This window comes from Gymnodraco acuticeps, unplaced genomic scaffold (assembly GCF_902827175.1).
Source record: "Gymnodraco acuticeps unplaced genomic scaffold, fGymAcu1.1, whole genome shotgun sequence".
Classification (NCBI taxonomy): domain Eukaryota; kingdom Metazoa; phylum Chordata; class Actinopteri; order Perciformes; family Bathydraconidae; genus Gymnodraco; species Gymnodraco acuticeps.
The window spans coordinates 642,657-662,503 of record NW_022992275.1 but is presented as its reverse complement, the minus strand read 5'-3'; the positions used below and the strand labels follow the sequence as shown (position 1 = coordinate 662,503).

General features: G+C 43.0%; 1 protein-coding gene across 6 annotated transcripts in view; it reads left to right on the top strand.

Annotated features, from left to right (window-relative positions):
* Positions 1 to 14,269, top strand: part of fam13b (family with sequence similarity 13 member B) — an 82,684-nt gene extending 68,415 nt beyond the window's left edge. For 5 of the 6 annotated variants that reach the window (XM_034207315.1, XM_034207310.1, XM_034207311.1 and 2 more), the window contains 10 exons: positions 701 to 1,001; positions 2,971 to 3,112; positions 4,148 to 4,229; positions 4,922 to 5,116; positions 5,896 to 6,104; positions 7,743 to 7,826; positions 7,915 to 8,010; positions 8,599 to 8,978; positions 9,637 to 9,738; positions 10,385 to 14,269. In XM_034207315.1, the coding sequence (XP_034063206.1) occupies positions 701 to 1,001; positions 2,971 to 3,112; positions 4,148 to 4,229; positions 4,922 to 5,116; positions 5,896 to 6,104; positions 7,743 to 7,826; positions 7,915 to 8,010; positions 8,599 to 8,978; positions 9,637 to 9,738; positions 10,385 to 10,508 (1,715 nt within the window). In that variant the 3' untranslated portion in view covers positions 10,509 to 14,269. The remainder of the gene's footprint in view (positions 1 to 700; positions 1,002 to 2,970; positions 3,113 to 4,147; positions 4,230 to 4,921; positions 5,117 to 5,895; positions 6,105 to 7,742; positions 7,827 to 7,914; positions 8,011 to 8,598; positions 8,979 to 9,636; positions 9,739 to 10,384) is intronic. The other variant, XM_034207316.1, reaches the window with a different exon arrangement.
* Positions 14,270 to 19,847: the final 5,578 nt, after the last annotated feature.

The window sequence follows — 19,847 nt, the reverse complement described above, 5'->3', positions numbered from 1 at the left end:
TGAGTTACTTGAAAAACTAAAGTGAAACTTGATTTATTTTATTGCAGGGTCTGATTATTATATTTGTGACACTTTAAAATACTACTATCCTACAAAAATGCTGTACAAATCAGATTTTGTTTTTCAAGTTAAAAAAAAAAATGGCCACATAAAATGTTAAAAAAGAAAATCGCGATAAATATCGTACCTTGGACTTGTTATCGCGATATTATTGTACCGTGAGTTTTTGGCATCGTTACATCCCTAGAAGAAACTCTTCTAACAAAGCTGGTAAACTTCTCTTATCTTTGCTCCTCCCTACTGTGCAGGGTCACTGGGCAGATTGATCCGGACATCTTTCCTCTCTAAAAATTGTTTTCTTTCTTGACTCTGCTTCTCTGTTTCTCACCTCTGTCTCGTTATCGCTATGACCCTCCTCCCCCCTCTCCTTCCTCCTTATCCTGCTTGACTCAGCGCTTTAACATAGCACTGACGGTCAAAGCAAGGCGCGAGTCGGCATGGAATCAAAGGAGAAAATGAACTTGATCTTGAGTGTTCAGCTTAACCTGCTCACAGGCAGCTTTTGTGTGTTTCTTTTGTTTGTACCTCGCGTGTATTGCTATTTATAGTTAACATTAAGTATTGTAATTAAGTAATTAGTTATTTTCTCTCTCCCTCCTGACCTCCGTTAACCTCTTTCTTTCTGTCCTCCTCTCTGCAGACCCCGTCCCTGCCTTTAAATCGTGGCAGGACGAGGGTGATGGTGGGGAGGCACAGCTCTCCCCTCTGGCCGGTCGCATGGTCCGCCTCCCCCCGCTGCTCCTGGAGGAGGAAGGCGAGGAGGAGGAGGAGGAGGAGGAGGAGGAAGAGGAAGAGGAGGATGGAGGGCAGGACGCCTCCCCCTCCTCCTCCCGCTCCCACCCTCCCCTCCTGGCTCGACGCTTTCTTGATTTCGGGGCGCACGGTGCCCAGAGATTTGTCCAGCAGGACCCCGATGCCACCTCACCGACCAAAGCACAGAGGTACGCTTCGATTCATGAATAAATATAAATAACTATATTAATATGTTCAACATAAGACATAACCACGTTTAAAAGACAATAAATACAAATGGATAAAGTGACAACAAGCACATTAATAGCAACAGATTAGTAAAAAAGTATATTTATATTAATACGGACAATATCATTTGTTCTCCCGGTTGGTCAAAATACAAACATTGTGATTCTGTCCTTTTTAATATGGTAATTTTAGTTTAAAAATGTGTATACGGCTCTATTTCTTTCGTTCTTTTCGACCGTTTTTAATAGTTACAAAATCTTATATTGTCCTATCCCTTCACGTTACAAACACGTTTCAGCTAGATTCTCTTTGTGAGTTTCCAGTCCGTAATCATACCTACAGTCATCTTCATTAATCCAAGTCAGAGCGTATCGTGTGTAGGGATGGGTACCGAGCCCCGGTATTAAAGGGGCCCGGGGCTGAATTATTAAAGACCGTGGTACCGTTAAGCTCCGACGTTATCAGTCTTTTTATCGGTACTGGAGACATCTAAAAAATATGTCGTATGTATTATTGCTACACAAACATTATATTACAGTTTTAGTTTCGCCAACTCCGATTCTAATACGCAAAAAGACTGCAAAATGCGTCTATGATTATTTTTAGTATTTTTTCGATCTTTCCAATCCAGACGAAAGATCTCTCTCCCCCGCCTGCTTGCGAGGAGGCGGGGCAGTTTACACACACGCAACTGCTACATGCAGCAACACACACACAAGGAGGAGAGTGCTCCAAGGTGTGGTTAAACTTTACCCGTCTCGATGTGGACAATGCTCGTTGCCAAAAGTGCAATAAGAGTTTAGCATGTAAGGGCGGTAACACGAGCAATTTGTCTAATCATTTAGCAAAACTGCTCCACATTCAGACGGAGGAATGCACCGGGTTCGACTGTCTTTCTAGCAGCTCTGTAGCCCCCCCATCCACAAGTAACGTTTCCACGTCAGGTATGTTATGTATGCTAGCAGCAACACACGGAGTTAACTCAATTATACAAACATGGGTTAATGATTAGAGGAAACTGAGTTATATATTTAGTTAAAGTTTCAGCTATTCTGTTTACAGTTCTGTCATCAGATTATTTAATACGATTTGTTAAAGCAATGTTGTTTCTTTTGATGTGAAGTATTATTTATTTTATTTAAAGGTCACCTATCATGCTATTTTTAGGCAATAGGATAGGTCTCAGATATATAAAAAACATGTCTATGAAGTGTTTTGCTCAAAATACCGAACAGATCACCCATTCTAGCCATGCCTCATATCCCTCTATTTCACTTCCTGTTTCAAAAGTGCTGATTTTGGGTATAAAGCTTTAAAAAATAAAATAATTGATAAAATAAAATAAAAAGGAGGGGTCTGAGCTCATGCGGGACCCGGCAGCTACTGTCTAAACTAAATACACATGCTCTCCAGTACAGGTTAGCTCTGAGTGTTAGCGATGCTAATGTAAACACCGACCATATTACGTCCAAAACAGTCGGGCATTGTTTCTGATAGTGCCGTGGGTCCACATTGCCGATATTACGTCATATCGGACGCAAATCTGGATCAGCTCCGTTGTAGCCCCGTTTTTAGAGATTTGGGTACGGAGGAAAAGAGAGAGGGTTTTATTTTCTGACGCTGCGAGAGTTCCCCGACACACCGGGACACATCTTTATGTATAAAAGACATCAAAAAGTGCATTTTGCATGATAGGTCCCCTTTAAATAAAAAGCAATGTTAATTTTGTTCACAATTAGTTTAGTTAGTTTACCTTGTTTTTCTCTCCAAAAGAACCGATAAGAGTATCGTTAAAGGACCGGATCGCTAAGCGGTATCGATAAAAGTAGTAGTACCGTTAAAACCTTAACGATACCCATCCCTAATCGTGTATCATGTTGGATCATTGTTGGCCTTTCATTCACCTTTCTATATCCTCTGTTCCTCCAGGCCGCGGCGAGCGTCGTTCGGCTCCAAAGAGGCGACGAGAGGAGGAGACTCGGTGACGCACCAACTCACCAAGAAGCTCCAGCACCTGAAGAAGAAAATCAAGCAGTTTGAAGAGCAATTTGAGAAGGAAAGAAACTATAAGGTAAACATTCTGTATGTAGTATTCTTTATTCTGACAGTTAATGTTAATGACCACTGCAACTTTATAAGACATATCAAATAAAAAATAATGAGCCCAGCCCAGCTCCTCTGGAATTCCCAATTTTCCATAGTTTGAAGTCGTTCTGACTTTGTTCATGCGCTTTAAGTCATAGTGTGGAAACACCATGGACGCAACAAAGAAGATGTGTCATATTTGATTGCGTGTTGAAACAACATATTGATAGCATTCATTTTTTCCCCCAACTTGGAAAACATTTATCCCGACACCACATGCAGCTCAAATGCCCTATCTTTGGTTTTTAACAATATGTATCCGCCCCTTGATTGATTAGGATCCAATGGGTTCTTCTTTAGATCACACACCATCCTTCCACTAAGGTTTATGAAAGTCAGGCCAGGAATTTTCTTGTTGATAACAGTGAAACAAACTGTACTAAAAACAGGACATTCTTGTCAGAGGCCATAATAAATAATAAAATACCTATCCAATCTTCAAGTGATAGCTTATTATCAATCCTCTTCCTCCCTTTAACCAGCCCTGACTCCTCTCTTTATATAGGAACTGTTTCTTTTTTTAACTGTTTCTTTTCATTTTAACAAAACAAGACATATCCTGACAGGTCGCTTTCATTCAAATGACAGATGGTTACACGATAAAGCAAAGTATAGTAAGGAATTAAATAAAGCAAATCCAGTACAAATTTAAATAATTAAGTAAATAACATAAATAAATATAAACTGGGAAATAAAAATAAATATTATTAAATACAAATTATTAAAATAAAGTCAAATCAAATAAATACTAATGAAAGCATTTTACAGAGGGACTGACATCTTTGTATATTGGAACTTTAACTGATGAAGGTCAGATGATCTGAACGATGTGAATAAATACTACACAAGATGCTTTTTGGGTGTTTTGTTGGATGTTAGTTCCTGTATGCAAACATTAGCTGTTCTTCAGTTTGATGACCTCATCAGTGAACCCCTAACTCCGCCCTCTTTCTCTCTGCAGCCCTCTCATGGAGACAAGGCAGCTAACCCCAAAGTCCTGAAGTGGATGACAGACCTCACAAAGATCCGCCGGCAGATTAAAGGTACAACCCCCCGCTCTTTCTCCTGTGAATGTGCATTTGTGTGTGTGTGTGTGTGTGTGTGTGTGTGTGTGTCAGGGCTAGAGTGTCTGCGTGCCATCCTGTTCAACGCTGGACAGCTTGACCCTCCCCACTCCTGACCTTTGTAACACCACCGCATGTCTGCTGGTCTAACACACACACGCAGTCACGCACATGCCAGGGAGTAGACGTGGCCCTCAGGCGTAGCTTCACCCTCCAGTGTGCTGGTGCATCCTTGTGAGCCCACATTCATTTCCTCCAAGTGGTGTCAGTGACGTGAAACGGTGGAGAAGAGTAGATGTGTAAATATCAAGGAATAGTCTTTTTTCCATCTAGTTTTTGATCAGAGTTAAAGCTGCAGATAGTTTTGTCCCCTTATAAACTGGTGTTCCTTGTAAAATATGAATTGTCTGATGTGTAGAAATAGTTGTTTTTGTCTCTTATGCATCGTTTCACCAAACTGAGCCCCCCCCCCCCCCCTCGTTACCCTCTCTACGGGAGGTGTCGGCTCTCCTTGTAGAGATCCCAGTGACCGAAAAACATTTCTGTCTCTGTGACAAAATCTAAATTGAAAAACAACAATAACGCGAGCAACCGCTCTCCACTTTCCTCCCTCCTCCTCCTCCTCCTCCCACCGACTGATTGATTGATTGATTGACTGATGGGCCAACCAGGACGCCAGCACCACCTTTTACCCAGAAGCACGCTGAGGCACCAGGCTTTGCTCCATTCATACAGACGCCACCATGCTCCCTCCTCCCCTTCCTACTCTTCCTCCTCCTCCTCCTCCTCTATCTGCTCCCCCCCCAACCACACACTCACCTCCCCGCTCCACCCCTACTCAGGCCTGAGCTCTAAAGCGTTTCTCAGTAAGTACCAACCCCTCAGTAAGTAGACACTGCAAACACTACTGACGTCACAATGAGGCGGCATTGTGCGAGCGTCTTGCCTTTCTTGTTGTTTTGGTGTATTTCCTGAACTGCATGATGGCACGAGACATTTTAACTAAAGGCATCTTTCTAAGTGTGAAGTAATGTGAGGAAGAAGTGGGGATGTTTAAGAGGGTATCATTTCTATTTTTGTTATCATCATCTTGTGTGAAACACAGAAACTGCTTCTTATTTAGGAATTTCTCGAGGCAGTATCATATCAGTAGAAAACTGCACTTTAAAAATTATATTTTCATTCGGTCCTTATTTGCAATGTTTATTGTATTTAATAGAAGTATTTTGGAAATGGTTGTATATAAGCAGTGTATAGTATAGTGCAGTAGCAGAACCGAGTATACTCGAATTTCTGTTTATTTATTGCATCTAAATATTACCCAGCAGGCAGCAGGAAGTCTCGGTCTGTAACAATCGCCTTTTATTTTTAAGTTCTCAGGCGCCATAGAGAAATGTTTTAGGATTTGTGTGTGTTTGTGTTTGGATTGGGTGTGGGTGCCAGTCGGAGCATGTGACTTTACCCACCGCAGCATGTCTGACCGTAAAGTCAAACACGTTTAATGTGAACATTTTCTCCACATTCTCTCTTTCTGTAACCACCGTTCTTGTCCTGGTCTCTCTCTCCCATTCTCTCTCTTTATCTCCTCCACTTTTTGATTCTCTTCTTCATTTTGTTCCTCATGATTGTATCCCTCTTTCCCCAGATGCCAAACACCGTGCAGAGAGCGAGCTCGGCCCCCTGACTCGGCCCCGCAGCAACACTTTACCCAAGAGCTTCGGCTCCACGCTGGACCAAGGCGCTCACGACGCAGAGGTCAAAGATCAACATCCCACCAGAGAGGAAACGCTGGAGCTCATCCAGCAGCGCGTCAAAGCGAAGAGGCAGGAGGACGGCTGGCCCGACGACATCAAGGTGAGCCGCAGACACTGAGCAGGACAGTGACAGCAACTATGAACAGTAGAAGTGGATTAGCGAGTAAATAGATAAACCCTTTTCCCACTAATATAAGCATGTATGTATAGGGTTTTTTAAATGATAGAAAACCTCCCTTTTCTGCCAGTATATAAGTGCATCATTTGTTTTTGGCCATATCCCATTTAAAGGTCCCATGTCATGGCCATTTCTACTGATCATAATTCCATTGTTGAGGTCTACTAGAATAGATTTATATTGTGCAATGTTCCAAACTCACATTGGTTTCTCATACAGCATCTCTGTATAGTGTGTATTCACTCTCTGTCCTAAACGGCTTGTTGGAGCTCCGCCCCCCCTCCCTGTGAGCCCACTGTGCTCTGATTGGTCAGCTCGCCCGCTATGTTCTGATGAGTCCACCACCGTTACAGCGGAACATCAGTGATTATGTGTTACAATGTCGTTAGCAACCAGAAATGACACCAGTAATGACAAACAGATGAGAATGCTGCGTGGGGTCTGGGTGCCGTGTTGGCGGGACGTTGCGCGGCTCGCTGCTGCGAGGAGCGGACAGTGTGAGCTGGGTTCATTTCCTGCTTGCTGCGTGGGGTCTGCGAGACAGCGAGACAGCACGAATGGACGCGGGACGGGGGGGGCTGCAGCACCCCCATCTGCGAGGCTCCACTAGCACCCGCAACCCCCGGGTTAAAAAAAAGTTACATTTTATACAAAAATTGAATGGAATAAAAAAAGAAAATTGCAAATACACATGATATAAGTTGTCATTACAAATGTGGAAATAGGACTAAATGGATTAATGCAAGGAGCCATCATCTAGCAGAGATATAGATAAGATAATAAAAACATATAATAGGGGGAAACACATATTTCTGTACTGTACCAGGGTGTCGGCGGGGTCTTAAAAAGTATTAAAAGTTGATAAATCAATTTAGCGAAAATGTAAGGCTATTAAAAGTATTAAACGGCATTTTCCAAGGTATTACATTTTGTAGCTTGTTTTCAATAAGTATATAAATTGTCCAAAGAGGTTGTATTCTACGGTCTGCCTGAATGTAATCATTGCGTAGGTGTGTCGTGTGATTCTGTGTAGTTTATTTATGGCATCCCGTTGGATCTGACGTCATCTGAACAGGACATCGCACGCTCACTTCTTGATAGCGCCCGAAGCTCCATTTACGCCGGTTGTTAAACAACATCGTTATGGGGAAATGCAAGTTTGCGTCCAAATGGTTGGAAGATAAGGAGGAAGGACAATCAATACTGTATATAGTCAATGTGAGGTAAAGTGTGTCGCCAATGTAACCGGTTAAAACTCAAAGTGGCGATGAGGTCTTAAAATGTTTGGAAAGGGTCTTAAAAAAGGTCTTAAAAGGGATTACATCTGACTTCAGGATTCCTGCATATACCCTGTGTACCTGCACTGTAACAGATTTGACACGAAAGACTACAGTTTATAGCAGTTTGACTTTGTTGTGTTGCATAAATGTGACATTGTAAGATGTCAGCTCTGTTTCAGGTCACAGCTGTGAAACATCACATTAGTTCATGTCAAATGCACAAGGCGTCACAATATAAAAATAGCTTATATCACAATGTCTTCATCACCCGTCTCTGCAGAAGATGACCAAGGAGCAGCTGTCCTGTGAGAAGACGGTGCTTCAGAAGAACCTGCTGCACTACGAGGGGCTGCACGGCCGACCTGTAAGACACCAGACATCCTGAATGCTGTGATGAAGATGAATTCAAACTCCTTATCAAAATTGTTTTAACCGTCTTGGCTCTCCCTCAGGTGACCAGAGAGGAGCGCATGGTGGTGAAGCCTCTCTACGACCGCTACAGATTAGTCAAGCAGATGCTCACCAGAGTCAGCATCACACCCATCACAGTACGTACACAGAAACACAACATTTCATATCTGTACACATGAACATATCTACTTATGACCCTAGCACACTTAGTATTCATAATTATCTTCACTTATATTTGTAACTGGACATTTACACACTTACTGTAAATCATTGTAATCATATTTATTATGTAAAGAGCGTACATATTGTTCACCCATCTACAACTAAGACATCTCAGGGTCTTAGATTAGATTATATGTATTGCCCCCAGGGAAAATGTATTCCTTAATCCTTATTATTGTTATTTATATTTGTAATCTTATCATCATTGTGTCGTTTGAACTCGTACCTGTGTTCACTCTCCTCGATGTTCCTGCTTGAATGCTGTCCTTACGGGGATTCATACAGATTTATATTATCTTACTTTATCTTATCATATGTTATTACACAATGACACCAGGCTCTCTAGTACAGATTTGGTTCATGTGCTATCGTAAAACTACGTCAATAAATATCACAATCTTTATTATATCTTGTTTTGTTATTAAGAAGTCCGTCTAACTTCGAGTATTTCAGACTTTACATGAGATACTAATTCACTTGTGCATTAACCTCCCCCCCCCCAGGTGTCCCCCTCCAGTAAGAGGCGCACTCAGACCCTGCAGCCCATCATCGAGGGGGAGACCGCTCACTTCTGGGAGGAGATCAAAGAGGAGGAGGAGGACGAGCGGAAGGAAAAAGAGGAAGGAGGGGGAGAAAAGGTGGAGAGGGAGGAGGAGAAGGAGGAGGAGGAAGACGAGGAGGACGAGGAAGAGGAGGGGGAGAGCAGCGGGGGGGAGATGCAGAGCTCCGAGGTCATCATGGCCGTGGACCTGGTGACCTCGTCTGAAGGGTCGAAGACGAGGAGCCACACCCCTCCCGACCCCTCCCTCAGGGGGAAGATGGAGGAGGGGTCCGGGAAGCTGGCCCTCGACCTGCGGCTGTCCAGCTCCAACGCCTCGTCCATGTGAGGACACACACACACGTCACATACACACACACACACACACACATGTCACATACACACACACACGCCACATATATACACGCACACACACATTTAATAGTGTATTAAATGACACTATCCTGCACTTTAGCACACACACAAGTACACACACAACAACAACAAAGTTCTAAAATTAAGAATGAGGAAAAGAACACATTTTAAAACACCAATCATTCATTTATTAATGAAAGCTCAGATGATCTACTGACTGTACACCAGCAGGATTAATGAGAGAGAGAAAATCAAGTCTGTAATCTGGTTAACGTGTCACAGAGCTTATTGTTCTCTCTCAAAAACACACACACACACACACACCCCTTTAATCTTCTTCATCCTCAGGTCATGATCCTGACAGCTGATCCTCTGCACACGCTCCTTTTCTCTCTTGACTCTAAATCAATGCGTCAAGATCCAAATGATGTTAACAAAAAACTCTGTCATAAATAAATGCTTCAGTTAGTGTAGAGTCAAGAAACAAATGTGGTATAAAAGCATCTCAGGTGTGCGAGCACCAAAACGCTATCCCTACATTCTCAGTGGGATTTCCCTTCCACTGCAGTTCAATCATAATGAGCATCAAGGTTAACCCTCTCCTCCCCCCCCCCCCCCCCCCCTGCAGGCCAGAGCTGCTGGAACAGCTGTGGAAGGCCCGAGCCGAGAAGAAGAAACTGAGGAAGACCATCCGAGAGTTTGAGGAAGAATTTTATCAGCATAATGGAAGGTAGGAAGAAGACAAAATAAATCCATAATGAACATGATGTCATTCAGCTGTCAGGTTTCAAGCAGTCTGTGTCTGAGAAAGTCAACTGAAATCCAATATTGCTAACCAGGAAGGCTTAAAGTGAGTCAGTATACAGACACGTCAGACGAGATCATTCCGTGTCTCTGGAGAAAATGAAAACATCAGACAGTGCTGTGCTGAAGTTAAGAACTTCACTCATGACCTTGGCAATCAAATAATAACATTTGAGTTCTGCGCTTCCTTCACTGACAGCCTTTTGCTGGTCTATTCATTTCTCTCAGTTGATAGTAAAGTTTAGGCTTCAAAGGCGTAACCTATATCATTTGAAATGTGATTAGGCAGGAGGGAACCACACATTTCTGACGTCTACTGTGGTTCACAGCATCATGGAGTTTGTCGTACATCGAGACAGGGCTGACATCATGTGTCCCTGAAAGGCCTCCTTATAGCAGGATGTCTTCTGCTATTAAACACACTATCAGCGATCATGGAGTCTGCCCTCAGTGTGATGCTGTCTGGGGAGCGCTGATTAACGCTCAGTGAAACGGCCTTGGAGCAGACACAACTTATCTGCTGGTGTCTGGCTGTAACTCCCCCCTCTCTCTCCCCCCTCTCCCCCTTGCAGGAACGTGCAGAAGGAGGACCGGGTGCCGCACCTGGAGGAGTACAGGGAGTACAAGAGGATCAAGGCCAAGCTCCGCCTCCTGGAGGTCCTCATCAGCAAACAAGACTCCTCCAAATCCATCTAGCCCCGCCTCCTCCACACCAGCTGTCACTGCACTCATCTGCAGGGACGTCATCCCATCGGGGGAGGGGGGGGGGTACTCAAACGCATCGCAGGAAGAGGCACACACACACCTCCACTCAGTGTGCTGCATTTATGTCATGGAGGGAATTTATTCAAAGTGACTAAAGTGACAGTTTGCCATGATTTAACCTCAGGAAGCTTTTGAGCTTTTGAGGGACTAGCAGCATCCAGTAGAGAAAGGTATCCGAGTTTCCCATGGTAGAAACGACTTACCTAACACTGACCGGTCGAATATAAAGACAGCAGCTGTGCGGTCATTTAGACACGACGACTGTGTGTCTCGTGATGTAAAAATATCAAATAGTTTTTAATACTTTATCAGCCCAGTTTGTCAAGCAAAAGTAATCATGAATGTAATTTTAGCTGCTTCAGTTCCTGACAGTTTAGCAGAGGAACTATTTTGCTGAAAAGTGCGTTAAAAAAATCTAATTTTAAGCATTTTGATGACTTAAATGATTATATTAGTTTGATAAATATTTCATTATTTATATATGTGACTGCTGATATTTTCAGCAATGTGTACATATTGGGGTTCTTTGACTTTAATGAACCACATTTAAAAGATGACATTTTATTCCTATGACATGCATGCAGCACCAGACAACTTAAAATCACTTCGTCAGCCACACCTGAACGCCTCGCCGGACTGCATTTCATCTGAAACAAGGAAACACGGTCACTGATATTCGGAGAGAAAAACAATTTTGACGTTTTAATTTCAGGACCTTTCTTTTTGTTCTTCACCTTATTCTTTTCCTCTTGCTGAGGGATCTTATGGGACAGCTTGTGGACTGGCATTTTAGACGCTCTTCACACAAAACACTCATTGTTTCTTTGGGACATCGCTCTGTGGGAAAGTCTTTCGCCTCTCGTCAAAGGGTCACAATCAGCGGCCTCCTCGGCGCGAGGCCATACGTTATTTTATCGTCGGTTAAATTACGTCCTCGATGCTTCACACCTTCTGACGGATTTTAGAAACGATTCACATGTTTAAAATCACACATTTTTGCGTGTATTGTTAAAAGAAAAAGGGGTATACATACATGTTTGAGATACTGCTGTCCACGTCTTTTCTTAAATGAAAATATGTGTGTTGTATTCCAAGGAAAAAAAAGATTTGTACTAACTCTTAGTGTGACCTTGGAGCTGATCGTGAAAGACAGAATTTCCTTTTCCTTGATTTCTATGTTTTGGCTTTTTGTTTTATTTTGGCAATATTTGTCAGTAAGATGTACACAACTTCATTTCCCATGAGCCTCTTGGGGAGAAAACTCTGCTTTTAAATCGTCTTAAACTCAAACAAGTTTGCGCTTGTGATTTTGTTATTTCTGACGGCACCTAAAGGCAACATTGGTCTAAAGATGCTCACAGGAAACAGTCAGATGTTTTTCAGGATGTAGATGTTACAGAAATAATTTGGAATATTCTGCATTTTCTTTGTTTTTACATTTTCTCTCTTCACTTGTTCAGTCTGCTGCATGGAGGTCCTGAGGGATTATGGGTAATAAGTGATGAGGAGAGGAGCCAGTATCTGGTCCACGCTGCTGCAGTTTCTTTGAAACCAAAAGCATGTTGGCTACAGGAAGTGGGCCGGAGTTTCCTGGATGTCAGTCAGCAGTTGCCGTGCAGCTGACCGTCAGTGATTTATCTCTGGGGTCACAGTGTGAAGCTGTATTTTATCTCTGAGGTGCCAACTCTGCCAGCACTGATTTTAGACGCAGAAACTGTGTGTGATATTTTTTCACGACCTGTGAGTCAGTGCGGAGGGCCTGTTAGCATGTTAGCATGATGTCCTCACTGCTGAGGAAGGGAAGGGGTTTCTCTGTGACGTTTCATTGCCTGCTGGCGGGTGAAATGAGGGCAGGTGAAGAGGAGGGGGAGGAGGAGTTTCTGTCTCCTATCAGACAGATGCCATGATGTCACAGTGTGATTTGAAATATGGGGCAGAGACATTTCCAACTATCGCTGATTGTTTGGCTTTAGCGTGTGTTTCTGCAAGTGGAGTTCTATTATCAGAACCTCTTTGGCTTGTTATGTGTGAGACGTTTAAGGACAATAAGACACATTAATGCTTTTCTGCTATGTACTTTTACCTGCCTGAATCAAAGTTGACTGCAGTCTTTTCTCTGCCAGTGGACGGCAGATGTGATGGTTAGAAATCACAGTTTTGAATGAGACAGGAGTTTTTGTGAGTGCTTGTGGAGAGGGAGGTTTGTCAGGACGTTAAGGTTGGTAGGGTCGATGTAAAAAGATGTTATTTGCACAGCATTCACAGAATGCAGCCCTTTGTGTTTTTTCATTTGTTATTTCTAAAAATGAAGCACTACTTCTATACAAATATAAACTGTACATATATAAAAAAAACACCCGAAGGAATGAATGTCAGAAATATTTAAATTATTTCAAACATTATGTTTGGCCCCCTTTGGTTCATTATACTTGTGATGCCCTGAGAATGTGTTTTTGTATTATTATAAATATTGCTATTACTATCATAACCATAATTTTGTGTGATAATGACAATAATAACCCTTTTGTATCTACTCACAATCTGTAAAGCAGCTGTAGAAGTTAGTCTGGCACTGTGTGGCTGATCGACCTGAACATGCTCCAGTTCCTCATTTATTTTTGTCGCTCTGTGTAAAATAAGCTAATCTAGAAGCAGTACTGTAGTGAGCTTGCATGGCAAACAGAACATAATAGTATGAATAACATGACGTATTGTTTCTATTGTTTGTGCCATGAAGGATCAGCAATAATAAAAGTTTGCGTGGAGGTTTTACAGTATCGGGTCCTGGGTAATGTGTGGGATCGACTGTGTGTGAATATTTGAGGTACAACACTTTTTCAGCCTGACACACACCTGGTCACACACACTCTGCTTATACAGCTTGTTTTTACCACTGCTGTCAGCATAATGTTCATGTTGGCGCTGCTGAAAAACCAAAATAAGAATCTGAAAGATGGAGAGGGACTGAAAAGCCAATGACAGAAAACATTCCAGTTTTTATCTTCATTTTAAGTGGAAATCCATCGTTGATCTCTGAAGGGCTTTTCTTTCAATTTGTATCTTTTTTTTTTTGTCAAACCAGACAAGCAGTTTGGCGCCTCAGTTTCTTAAAATCAACTCTGTTTTTACATTGTGCCTGCAACACAGTGGTAAAAGTCACGTTGTGAACTGTAAATGTATTCTGTCAGTGTACAGTTTCATCACACACACTTTCCTCTCTGACATGCATGTTTGTTTTACACACCTGGAGCTCACAGCAGACGTTTCTGTCAAAGGTGTCCTGCAGGAAATGTCAAAGAAATGATCAGTTTTTTTGGTCAAAACGGCAGAAGGCGAGCTAAAAGATATATTATATATTATATAAGTGTGTAAAGGGATTTTTGAGTCTTTAAATCTTTCAAATTTAAAGGAGAAATCGTCGTGTTGCTTTCAGGTGTGATCGAGAAAGTAGGAAATCAGATACTTCTTGACCTCTTTGATACTGAGTTTGCTGTAATTTGCTTTAACGTGAGAGTTCATCTACATGTGATACTGTGTTTTATCACATCAATATATTGTATGTGCGTATGTATCTATAAATGTTTTCTTACTTTGTGAATGCTTTTTTCTGTTTTTTCTCCATTAACAAAACAATGAGAAAATACAATCAGTAACAGACATTTACACGTGAAAAATAAAATTTGCAAGCTTGCCACATTCTCTCGATTCTTGATTCAAATAAAGTAAGGTGTTGATTGAGTAGGTAAAGGGACCTGCACTGTGGAAATAGAGGTTAAATTAATAAGATATATATTGTATTAAATGAAAACAAAAATCTGAAGACTCATACAACCAAGAGCACTCGTTTTTACAATATATAATGGGGAAATGCAGGGGCGGCGGGTACTGTAGGCTCGGGAAGGCTAAGCCTTCCCAAATATTTGTGTCACTGCATCCTGGTAAAATAAAAATATAATGTTTGTGTCTTTGACATTAGTGCTGCTATGCAGCCACCAGTAAACTGTACTACGAAGCCAGTTCAACAGACCCTGGATATGTTTGAGTTATCTTAACTAACCCTAACAAACGAGCGGTCCTACGACGCTGGTTATCAACTCGATAAATCAAGCCAGGGTTTCTCTCTCCAGCTGAGAGCGCGTTCACGTGAAAGGGGCGGGGTTAGCTACATTCGACCAATCACAAACAAGGACAAGTCAGAGCCCTAGTATCTCTCTAGGGCAGGGGTGGGGAACCTCCGGCCCCCGGGCCGTATACGGCCCGCGAGACCATTTGGTATGGCCCTCGAGGTAATTTATAAACACACGCAAAACATTTAAGAAATCTAGACCGCAAAATAATTAAATAAACGAGTACCTGTTTTTCCTGGCAACGGTCATGGTCCTTGAACACAACATGAGCCCAACGTGTCATCACGTGGTATATGTCTCGTCTGACAGGGGTGCAGTTCTGACGGAGAGCACCGGAACGCCGCTCCGGGACTTCACAAAATTGCAGTAGGCCTACCCATAAATCCGTACACATGCTGCAGTTTTTGCGTGGCTGTGTCTTTAGCTGAAAGCCCAGTGGCATCTGCTCATCTGTCATACTGATCATACAGTCAATAACTGTGTTGTTATTAGCATCTGGTTAGCTAGCTATGCTAACACATATAAGAAGCTTTTTCTCCAACCAGTGAGGTAGAGGCACATCTTTATATGATCATCCATCCATCCATCCATCTTCTTCCGCTTATCCGTGGTCGGGTCGCGGGGGTAGCAGTTCCAGCAGAGAGCCCCAAACTTTATTTTCCCTGGCGACATCAACCAGCTCTGACTGGGGGATCCCAAGGCGCTCCCAGGCCAGCGAAGAGATATAATCCCTCCACCTGGTCCTAGGTCTACCCCTTGGTCTCTTCCCAGCTGGACGTGCCTGGAACACCTCCCTAGGGAGGCGCCCAGGTGGCATCCTAACTAGGTGCCCGAACCACCTCAACTGGCTCCTTTCGACGCGAAGGAGGAGCGGCTCAACTCCGAGTCCCTCCCTGATGACCGAACTTCTCACCTTATCCCTAAGGGAGACACCAGCCACCCTGCGGAGAAAACCCATCTCAGGCCGCTTGTATCCGCGATCTCGTTCTTTCGGTCATGACCCATCCTTCATGACCATAGGTGAGGGTAGGAACGAAAATGGCCCGGTAGACAGAGAGCTTTGCCTTCTGGCTCAGCTCCCTTTTCGTCACAACGGTGCGGTAAAGCGACTGCAGTACCGCTCCCGCTGCTCCGATTCTCCGGCCCATCTCACGCTCCATTGTTCCCTCACTCGAGAACAAGACCCCGAGATACTTGAACTCCTTCACTTGGGGTAAGGACTCATTCCCTACTTGAAGTGGACAGTCCATCGGTTTCCTGCTGAGAACCATGGCCTCAGATTTGGAGGTGCTGATCCTCATCCCAGCCGCTTCACACTCGGTTGCGAACCGATCCAGTGAGTGCTGAAGGTCGCAGACCGATGAAGCCATTAGAACCACATCATCTGCAAAAAGCAGTGGTGCAATCCTTAGTCCACCGAACTGCAGACCCCCTCCCCCATGACTACGCCTCGAAATCCGATCCATGTATATTACAAACAGGATTGGTGACAAAGCGCAGCCCTGGCGGACGCCAACCCTCACCGGAAATGGGTCCGACTTACTGCCGAGGACCCGGATACAGCTCTCGCTTTGGGAGTACAGAGATACTATGATACTACTAATGATCACTATATGATCATTATAGTTATAAAAAAATAAGAGAATAAAGTAAACAGGTATAAAATACTATATGACAGTAAACAAAAGTTGTTATTAATAAACAATAATACAGTTTGAAAGGAGAGTGATTTGTAAAATATCCATAAAGAAAAAGTTAATCTGCTTACAGTTCTGTTTCATCTGGGTGTTGAGAGATGTTTCCATAGATCTCTTCATTTTGCTCTCAAAGTGCACCAGATTGATGCTTTTAACTTCAATATTTAAAAAAAAATCTTCCCGGGGGACCCGGACCCCCCTAGAGGAGGTTAGGTCCCCCCCACTTAAATAATGTCCACATGGATAGGAAACTAAATAAATTTGCACACATCTTGTATCCATATCTTTCTGTTTGGTGGTCATGCCACACCGTGCACGTGCATGCATGCGCGAGTCATGGCAAGATATCTGGATTAAGAGGTTGCTTTTTCTTTGCACAGCATGAAAGAAAGGCCAAATGAATGGGCTGTGATTTTTAAGCAGAGGTCAATAATTTGTACGGCCCTCGGAGGATGTTGAAAAAATTGAAATGGCCCTTGAGAGGAAAAAGGTTCCCCACCCCTGCTCTAGGGCTCTGGGACAAGTGTACTGGCAGCGTCATAAGGCACATTAGGCGCATTCACACCACAGTACTTTTCCCACAAAGGTTCATGAGAACTTAGTTCATGAGAACTCTTTAGTTCTCATGAACTAAGTACAGATCGCGTTCACACCGGAATAAGTCCCTTCATTAATGAAAAGTAAACTAATATTAGACAAATATGAACTTTAAACATCTATGACTTAAACATATAATCCAGGAAACCACATAGCCACCTGCGAGGTGAATATATAACAACTGCGGTTAAAAAATAAATAAACTACCGAGTGTTTGAAAGCGTACAACAGTTTTATGATACTGCCCCATCTAAGACACGTGGATCTGACTTTAATTACATTTGAGTTGAGTGTTTCGTCAACTTAATGTGTTGCTTAAAATAATACTTCTGCATACAGTATAGGCTATGTGACAATGTAAGTGTTGCACAGCCAGATACGGCTCGAGAAGCTGACTGATAAGGAAATATTGTGATATTATATGATCGATGATCTGATATCAGTGTGATATGAATGATAAGTGCGACACGTCGGCGTCTTCTCTGCAACGGCAGTTTAAACTGTATTTCCTTTATCCTGTAATATGACTTGATAGATTTAAACTCCGCACACTGAGCTCTAATTGGTCAGCAGGCGGTGCTTTCATTGAGTTGATCTCTATAGACGCCGGGGGCGGGCAGCGTCAGGTAAAAAAAAGTTATTTAGCCTTCCCAAACCTGAGCCTCACGCGCGGCCGCCTATGGGGAAATGCACCTTTTTTGATAAATAGATGGAGGATTCTTGTTCACCATGATTCATCACAAGCATCTCAAGTTTACTCACCTTTTTGCATGTTGTAATATACTTCTTAAACTACACTTGATATACTTCAGATAATATACTACAAATTATCAGACAAATCGACATAGATGTATGTCGTTTTTTAAACTCATGAGTTTTTTCATAGAATACTATAATATGACTAGTTTAATAACATTTTATGACAAACTATACTACACTGAACAAACAAAAATATAAATGCAACACTCATTTTTCATGAGATGAACTCAAAGATCTAAAACATTTTCTATATACACAAAATAACCATTTATCTCAAATATTGTTCACAAATCTGAAAAAATCTGTGATGGTGAGCACTTCTCCTTTGACGAGATAATCCATCCCACCTCACAGGTGTGGCATATCAAGATGCTGATTAGACAGCATGATTATTGCACAGGTATGCCTTAGGCTGGCCACAATAAAAGGCCACTCTGAAACGTGAAGTTTTGCTTTATTGGGGGGGTCCGAAAACCAGTCAGTATCTGGTGTGACCACCATTTGCCTCACGCAGTGCAACACATCTCCTTCGCATAGAGTTGATCAGGTTGTTGATTGTGGCCTGTGGAATGTTGGTCCACTCCTCTTCAATGGCTGTGCAAAGTTGCTGGATATTGGCAGGAACTGGAACACGCTGTCGTATACGCCGATCCAGAGCATCCCAAACATGCTCAATGAGTGACATGTCCGGTGAGTATGCTGGCCATGCAAGAACTGGGATGTTTTCAGCCTCCAGGAATTGTGTACAGATCCTTGCAACATGGGGCCGTGCATTATCATGCTGCAACATGAGGTGATGGTCGTGGATGAATGGCACAATGGGCCTCAGGCTCTCGTCACGGTATCTCTGTGCATTCACAATGCCATCAATAAAATGCACCTGTGTTCGTCGTCCATAACATACGCCTGCCCATACCATAACCCCACCACCACCATGGGCCACTCGATTCACAACATTGACATCAGAAAACCGCTCACCCACACTACGCCACACACGCTGTCTGCCATCTGCCCTGAACAGTGAAAACCGGGATTCATCCGTGAAGAGAACACCTCTCCAACGTGCCAGACGCCATCGAATGTGAGCATTTGCCCACTCAAGTCGGTTACGACGACGAACCGGAGTCAGGTCGAGACCCCGATGAGGATGACGAGCATGCAGATGAGCTTCCCTGAGACGGTTTCTGACAGTTTGTGCAGAGATTCTTTGGTTATGCAAACCGATTGTTGCAGCAGCTGTCCGAGTGGCTGGTCTCAGAGGATCTTGGAGGTGAACATGCTGGATGTGGAGGTCCTGGGCTGGTGTGAGGCCGGTTGGATGTACTGCCAAATTCTCTGAAACGCCTTTGGAGACGGCTTATGGTAGAGAAATTAACATTCAATTCACGGGCAACAGCTCTGGTGGACATTCCTGCTGTCAGCATGCCAATTGCACGCTCCCTCAAAACTTGCGACATCTGTGGCATTGTGCTGTGTGATAAAACTGAACATTTCAGAGTGGCCTTTTATTGTGGCCAGCCTAAGGCACACCTGTGCAATAATCATGCTGTCTAATCAGCATCTTGATATGCCACACCTGTGAGGTGGGATGGATTATCTCGGCAAAGGAGAAGTGCTCACTATCACAGATTTGTTCAGATTTGTGAACAATATTTGAGATAAATGGTTATTTTGTGTATATAGAAAATGTTTTAGATCTTTGAGTTCATCTCATGAAAAATGGGAGCAAAAACAAAAGTGTTGCATTTATATTTTTGTTCAGTGTATGACTATTTTATGGAATAGTATTGTATTGCTTTTTTAATGATATTGTAACGGACTGGTTATAATGTTGATGTTTGATGTGTTTGTTATTCAGTTTGTTTGCATTTTACAGAGTGTCAGTGAACGTGCCAATGTTTTGATGGACGGTTCTTGTGACCTGTAGCTGTGGGTTTGGGTGGGAGAGTGTTGTCTGGTTGGTTGGGGCTGGAAGAGGGAGGTTCCTGGGAGTGAGACGCGGGATTCGGAAGCTAGGGAGAGCTAGCGGGAGACCTGACGGAGAGTAAGAATAGGACAGGGTTAGTGGATTGTTTTGGCGTGGTTACGGC